Source organism: Triticum aestivum, chromosome 7D (genome assembly GCF_018294505.1).
Source record: "Triticum aestivum cultivar Chinese Spring chromosome 7D, IWGSC CS RefSeq v2.1, whole genome shotgun sequence".
Taxonomy (NCBI): Eukaryota; Viridiplantae; Streptophyta; class Magnoliopsida; order Poales; family Poaceae; genus Triticum; species Triticum aestivum.
Window position 1 is genome coordinate 415,443,151 of NC_057814.1, and position 7,925 is coordinate 415,451,075.

At 48.8% G+C, this 7,925-nt stretch overlaps 1 protein-coding gene across 1 annotated transcript; it reads left to right on the top strand.

Moving 5' to 3' along the window:
• The first annotated feature begins 5,884 nt into the window (after window positions 1–5,884).
• On the top strand, window positions 5,885–7,238 carry LOC123167381 (uncharacterized). Its single transcript, XM_044585223.1, has 2 exons — window positions 5,885–6,622; window positions 6,749–7,238. The coding sequence occupies exons 1-2, from the start codon at window positions 6,245–6,247 to the stop codon at window positions 6,971–6,973; spliced, it is 603 nt and encodes a 200-aa protein (XP_044441158.1). The 5' UTR covers window positions 5,885–6,244; the 3' UTR covers window positions 6,974–7,238.
• Window positions 7,239–7,925: the final 687 nt, after the last annotated feature.

A 7,925-nucleotide genomic window follows, 5' to 3' on the forward strand; every position in this document is an offset into this window, starting at 1 on the left:
GCCCAGCTGTTCATCTGATGGATCACAGTTTCCACAAAAAAAAAGATACCTCAGGGCTACACAGGTCAACTAATTAACTATTTCCATACCTTCATTTTTTTAATTATTTCTCGTTCCTAAAAAACTAATTAACTATTTCCCAACCCCTAAAAAACTATTTTTCCTATAAAATACTAAGAGCAACTCCAACAGCGCGACCCATTTCGTCCGCCCATATCTATTTGGGTCGCCACGATAAAAAACGCCGGCCCAAGGTGTCACGGCCGGTTTTTCAATAAAATAATTATTGAGAGACCAATCCCTTTTACGGACCAGCAAGGAAGAATTCCTTCTCATCGGTAGACAATATCTTGGTCACAGAAGAAAAAATACCAGGAGTACTAAATATAATACAAGGTTGAGCAGAGACTGCCCAACAATTTATTACATGCACGCCGATAAAACAAGACGGCGGGTAGGGTGGCAAACTACTAACTCACGATAATAACGGTGGTGGAAATATCATCGCGAAGCGAGTGATATGATTCCAGAAGACTACAACTCTTCGAGCGTCGGAGTGAGGCTCGAGAAGACTTATTGCGGGTGGCGGAAGCGTATACAATACAAGTGACCAAAATCCGGGATCGCGCAGGACTGACTGGGACTCCTCTAGGCGTCGGACGTGCTATCAAACTCTTCATCCAAGAGGTCGCCTTCGCCAACATCTGGCCAAATCAACAAGCCAGGTGAGTACTATGAAAGTACTCGCAAGACAGTTCAGACATAAGATATAACAAATGCAAACATGAAGCATATGAACAAGTTAACCAGTGCGATCAGACATAGAGATAATAAATACTGGGTGCCAAGCGAGGGTCTGAATGACGCCTCGAGCAGAAACTGCAGAATAGTAATACTGGTGCCAAACGAGTGTCTGAAAGACTCCTCGAGCGAAAAATGCGGAATAATAATACAGGTGCCAAACGAGTGTCTGAAAGACTCCTCGAGCGGAAAATGCGGAATAATAATACAGGTGCCAAACGAGTGTCTGAAAGACTCCTCGAGCGGAAAATGCAGAATAATAATGCGGGTGCCAAACGAGTGTCTGAAAGACTCCTCGAGCGGAAAATGCGGAATAATAATACCACAGTCGGGCGTCGAGGCGACACCACATAAAGGGCTTGCAACAGAAAATAAAGACAGTGCATGCCACAGTCGGACGTCTGGGCGACATCACATAAAGGGCTTATATTTAAAGTAAGAAACAAGAACACGCCACAGTCGGACATCTGCGCGACATCACATAAAGGGCTTATATCACAGCTCAATAATACAATAGTCCGGGAACATAGATTATCACAAGCATGCGACAAATTTAAAGTTAGTCCATCCACAGGAATAACAATAAAACTGGATTTTTCACTTGAGCTTGTTCACCGGGGACAAGTTTTCCACGCGGATAGATAAGGATATAATGTTTTCAGAACTTGATCATGGATACGATGATTTGGAAAGAATTGACTCTGCAGAGTTTGTACTTAACCACAGCCAACGGATTTCAGTAGTCACGGGGACTAGTTCCGTCTACGGTGTTTTGGAAGAAACACGTCTAACCAGTACACACCCAATTCAACCATCCGAAGCCAGGGATCACCCTCGGCAACATTCAAGAAAAACCTTGAGACGGGGAGGCTACAACCTCGCGTAGCATGGGATCAAATTTCTATACGCGCGCTCTAAGGGGGTGCCCCCCCTCTCGGTCCAAACCGGAAACACCCATGCCCCCTGACCGGATGACTGGCTTTAATCCTGGGCCAAGGTACCATCATCCCGGCCTCTCTGTTTGGTGTGTACACGGAAAGAGGTTACCAACTTACTAAACCGCATCCTGGCAATGAGACATGTGGTAGCACGGAAAGGGGAAAGAACGGTAACGTGGCTCCAACCACGTTAACGTCGGGGGAAGTCGGATGACGCAAGGCTGGTATGCTACAACAGTACCACCTTGCTGCCCTTCATGTCACCACATGATTTGGCCATCTCTCATCAGAGATCATCGCAACTTTGGGACATGCGGGAAAAGAACGATAACGTGGCTCCAACCACGTTAACGTCGGAGAAAGTCGGATGACGTAAGGCTGGTATGCTACAATAGTACCACCTTGCTGCCCTTCATGTCACCACATGATTAGGCCATCTCTCATCGGAGATCATCGCGACTTTGGAACAACCAGGTCGTTGCCTTACAAGCAACGAGGTATTTACCGACACTCATATGCCACGCACAAACTCTCACGTGAACATGTAAAACACCTGTCATATCAAATGTTCAAAACATGCTTGCCTGGTTCGGAGAAGTCGGAGTCTAGCTCGGCGAAGTTCGCGGCTCCTTCACCTCTTCCGGAACCTACGGCAATCACGAAACGGGTACTAACGTGAAAACCAACACTTGCACAGAAACTTTTCCAAATATTTTTCAAATAAATCCCATAAAAAAACTAGACAAAATTTGAAGATTGTCAGAAAAAGAATCACTCAAAAATTCCTTTTTATTAAAAAGTTATAAAGGTTTCTGTCCAGGGACTTATCTATAATGAAACAGAAAAGTTCCAGGGTTTTAACTGAGAAAACAGAAAACGCTTCGGTTGGGAATGCGCAAGCGCAAAGGAGAAAACGTATTTGCCCGAAGGCGCCAACAGAAAACGGTTCGGAGGGGAATAGAATAGAGGCTGAGAGGCGGGGTCCACCTGTCAGGTTCAAAAAGCTCGCCGGCGCCCGAAGACTGCGGTGGACGCCGGCGTCGAACCACGGCGAGTTAGGAGAAACGGAGGGTACCAAGAGCTTCAGCGTCTTCTTCCGCGTCGGTGGGTGGTGGACTCGTCCAACGGGGAGCACCACGTCGACGACGACACTATCTCCGGCGGACGGCGGCTCGGGTGAGGATGGGGAACTCCGGTGGAGGGCTGCAAACTATGAATTGAGGCGCGGGTCAGAACGAGGGATGCAAGATGAAGCTACTGGCAAGAGAATGGGGGCGGAGGAGCACACACGGGGGCGAATCGGGCTGGATCCCGTGGCGGGTCGCGGCGGCCGGAGTCGAGGAAGAAGACCTCCTCGGGGCTCTTCCAGTGGCTAGGCTTGCTCTAGGGGGAGTGCAGGGATGGTGGGTGCTCGAGTTGAAGCTCGGGGCCTCTATTTATAGGCAGATCGACGGGGTGGCCGTGAACGGAGAATCTCCGGCGAGCGATTACGGCGGAGCAGTGGATTGGCAGGAGGTTTGAGTGGCCGGGCAGCATCAGTGGAGGTTACTGGAGTCGTTTCACAGCTAAACGGGGTCGGTCTTGGCGTAATGGCGTCGGTCCACGGTGAGGTGACCGCACGGGCTCAACGGCGGCAGAGAGCGCGCTCCGCGCCCTGCGGTTCACGACGAGAGCGGCAGCGCGTTCGGGGGAGTGGAAGGCCACGCGGCGAGCTCCTGTGGTTTGGGCGGCGCTGGGTGGCGTCGTCGGCGCCGTGTCTCCCGCTGGCGTCCGCAAAGCCGCCGCCGGCGTCGGTCACGGGGCGGCGCACCTTCTGCTGCTCGTCGCCGACGCCCGCAAGGCGCCAGGCGTTCGTGCGGTGCAGGAACAAGAGGGCGGGGACGAGGAGCAAGGCGACGCGGTGGTACTGGCGAGATCGACGTCCTTCTCTGAAGAAAACGACAGCAAGCCACTGACTGAATCTCTGAACTTTCTGAACTTGACATAGACAGTGCACTGCAGGTGTTCGACAGGAGGATTTTGCAATGAGATAAAGTTTTCTGGAGCTGTAACTTGGTGAGGTGACCACTCAATGCACCCAGAGGCTGCCTGATTTTACTTGGAATTTTTGGAGAAGGTTTTGAATGAATTTCACCAAATTTGACAAATCTGGTCCAAACTTGCAGCAGGTGTAGTTTGAAAATTTTGAACTGAAGACCAGTGGATCTTCATGGATCTTGGTTGAGGGTTCAAAGGACTAGGGAGGAGAATTGGTTTGGTGGCAAAAATCAAAACAGAAAATGGAGTTCCTTTGCAAATCTCCAAGTGCTAGGAAAGAAGGCAGAAATTTATTTGAATAGAATATAAATGGAAATAATCACATGGGGAGGTTCAACTTGCTGGATTTGATGCAAATCATGATCCAAAGGTGAGGAAAGGGTTAGGAGAGGGGATTTGCACTAAGGCCATGGAAAGAAGGAATTGTTGAAAGTGGCAAAGGATTTTCCAAAAAGCCATAGTGCAAATTTCAAGGAGATTTTCAAAAGTCATTTCCCAAGTGAAAATATTTTGTCTTGAGTCCAAGTGAAAAGCAAGAACCTCCAAGACCAAAGACAGATCTTGGTTGAATCCAAATAAAACTTTTGCCATAAAGAAAAATATTTGAGAGTGAGAGTTCTCTTGAAGAAATTTTTTTGATCACTCCCCTCAAGTCAAATAAAAACCTTTTGAAAAATCCAAATAAAAACTTGGGTGTCACACAAGGCGCCGATCCAAACCCAAAATGTGTCCGCTTCGTATCTGCGCGGACGCAGTTGAGGTCAAAGACATGCCGCGTGTCCCCTCTGTATCCGCCGCGGCCTCACATGTCGACCGGCCAACCACCGCTCGCTATCTGAGGCGTTAATTTCCCCACTAAAATATCACCAGTTTCTACCCAGAATCCCAACCTAACAACTTTATTTCTGTCCAAATTGCGGAGTAAATGTTCTTCAAGATGTGGTATTTCTTTAGTGATTTTTCAGCGCACACGGTCGTATTTAACGCGGCCACCTACCACAGGCCTACGCGTCAGCGACTAGAAGCTACGGGGGCCGTCCTTTTATAATCCCCGCATGCGGGGGGGGGGGGGGCTCATCCATTTCGACTTCCGCTGCCCGTCCACATCTAGCTGCGTGCTCCCTCACAGGCGACACATCAAACCCTAGCCATGGGCTTGTTCGGCAGCTCCGGCAAGAACAACGGGAAGCTCACCCCCGGCGCTTCCTCCTCCTCCACCGCCGACGCCTGCCCGCCCCGCCAGGCAGCGGCTGCACATTCCGGTGCACCAGGCGCGGTGACACTAGCAGTGCAGGCAGCCTCTGCTGTACCCGGATATGACCCTGCCGCACGACTTGCATCTGGATTGCCCTCTCTGCGGCAAGTAGCATGAAAAAAATCCACCAAAATAATAAACGTACCAATAAATTGATAAAAAATAACAAATAAAAATAGAAAACGATTTTTTATGATTCTTTTTAGAAATTTTAATACATGTATGCTTCAACATGTTGGCTAAAAGAAAAAATGAGACGAAATAATACCAACAAAACCATTTTCTAGTATGAGTTTATTTTCATTTTAGAATATTGCTCATCTATATTAATTAATACTCCCTTCATTTCTAAATATAAGTCGTTTTGAGATTTTAATATGGAAGCATACGAATGTATATAGACATATTCTAAAGTGTAGATTCACTCATTTTGGTTCGTATGTAGTCCATATTAAAATGTTTAAAAAGACTTATATTTAGAAACGGATGGAGTAGGTAAATTAGCCTTTTGAGACAATAACAGTAAATTAGTATTTCATAGTGGAAATAGGAATAGTTTTCTTAAGAGTTGGGAAGTAGTTAATTACTCCCTCCGTCCTAAAGTAAGTGTCTCAACTTTGTACTAGTTTTAGTACAAAGTTGTACTAAACTCGAGACACTTATTTTGGGATGAAGGAAGTAGTTTTTTAGCCTAGGAAAATACTTTTTTTTTAGCAACAGCAAAGGAAAATAGTTAATTTGTTGACCTGCTGCCGCGTGATGCATCAGGAAGGCCCATATGCGCACCCTGTTGCGTAAGAAGGCACGGTGCCGAGCGGCACGGTAGAGGAGCCGGTTCCCCACTACCCACCTTCCCCATTATCCTCCTGCCCCGAGTACACCGCCGCTCCCACACCCCCACGTTCCCCTCGATCGAATCCCCACCTCCCCTCCTTTCACCGTCGGCCACCCCACCCTCGACCCGCCGGCCGCCCCACCCTCCCCGCCTTTTCCAGCACCTGCTAGCCTCCCCTCCCCTCCACCAAGCTCGTCCACTGGATCCAGTAGCCCCCGCACCCCTCCCTCCGGCGCCGCGGAGACACCTCCCCCCAACTCCGGTTGGATCCGCCAACTTCCCTGACTGCGCTGCATCGCTGGATCCGATGCCGTCCTGGGCAGCAGCCACTTCTCCCTCCTCTCCTTCTTCATCCCCCGAGATGGGACACACCAACGGATGAGGTTGCGGCTGTCGGATGCACGCCGGCCTTCCTTCCGACGACCTGCTCCGGCAAAAAGCCAACTACGCCGGCCTCCTCACCTCCGGGCGACTCTCATCAAGCGACATCTTGCCCCATCCTCTCCCATGTGGGCCAGCCGTCGGATCCGCGTCACCGTCCTCCCTTCTTCCCGTGCCTCTACGTCGTCGTCCCCGCCGGATCCGCGTCGCCGTCCCTGTCGGCCCCCACGTCAGCTAGCCGCCGGATCCGCCTCGCCGTCCTCCACCAACCACCATCCACCGAATCCGGCGAGCTCGGGGAGGTTACCGGCGACTCTCGCCTCCCCATTCCTCCACCACCTCCCGATGCAGTGCTGCGCCTTGGTCCCGACGCAGGTACCTCCTCTTCTCTTGCGTGGGTCCACTGGAAACACGCCCAATCTAAGCTCAGCCATCTCTTCCTTCACTGCCGACGTCTTGTACTTCGCTAGTCTGATGCATGGTGTTTGAATTTTTTTCCAGGCTTGCAGTTCACCAGTTTCCGCTAGGACGACCACGACGACTCTTGATGCAGTCCTCAACCCTCACTGGTGGTCGCCGCCGCACGTGAGCCCACGCCACTACTGCCCCCTGACGCAGCACGACTTTCTTTGCTGCGGGTTGTATGAATTACAGTGCGGCTCAGATCGTACCATGCTGTTTGGAGCATGTGAGCATGCAGTGCAAAATGTTGCATTTTGTTTTTGAGTTTATGTATAAAAAAATTAAAGGGACTTTATTTGAATGTGCTTAGAAATTGCAGTTTGGAGTATCTGCACATGCAGTGTAGACGCTACTTTTGTGTTTGTGGATTTTTTTTATAAAGATTATAGGGACTCATTTGATTGCAGCGAAACATGGTGATGTTCAGACATGAGCATGCAGTTTCGACCATGTGGACATGCAGTGCAAAAATGGTGTTTTCCGTGTTTGATGATTTTATGTATAAAAGTTATATGGACTCGTTTGAAAATTGTTTACCAAAGAAGTTCATTTCTAATTGTGTTGCGGCTCATTTCCCTCGACCATGTGGTTCGCTTCTTCGCACGTGTACAGCTCGCCAATGTGGAAACCCAAAACTCCAAACAGAAAAAAGAAAGAAGGAAATGAAGTGCAAAGATGTATTAAACGAAAATGGTAGAGAAACGACAAAAAAGTAATGTCGTTCACTTGACCATTTGATGCAGTGCGGTCGGGTGTCCGATGTTGTTCATCTTGTAAGTGACCATTTGATGCAGTGCGGTTTTCTAACCGAAGCAGTGCGGTCGGGTGTCTGATGTTGTTCATCTTGTAAGTGCAAAAAAAATGTTGCCGAACGACAAATAAAGTAATGTGGTTTACTTCTCCATACTTTTGGGGTTCACTTACACTCGATGTGAAGTCCCGTCCGCTTCCTCGCATGAGAAAATTTACGTGTAAATAAAAGAAACCAAGCAGTTCGCTTGCCCGTCTGATGGGGTGCGGTTTCCTGTCCGAAGCAGTGCGTTTTTTGTCCGATGCGGTTCACTCGTCTAGTGCCGCGAAATAACAGAGTGTCCGCATTTTGCTAAATTCAAAACTGCTCTTAAATCGTAAGGAATTAGCGAAAGTGCTCTATATGAAAAAGTTCCGTCTCGTCGATATCTTCCCAATGGTGTATCATTTGAATCATTCCGACAAA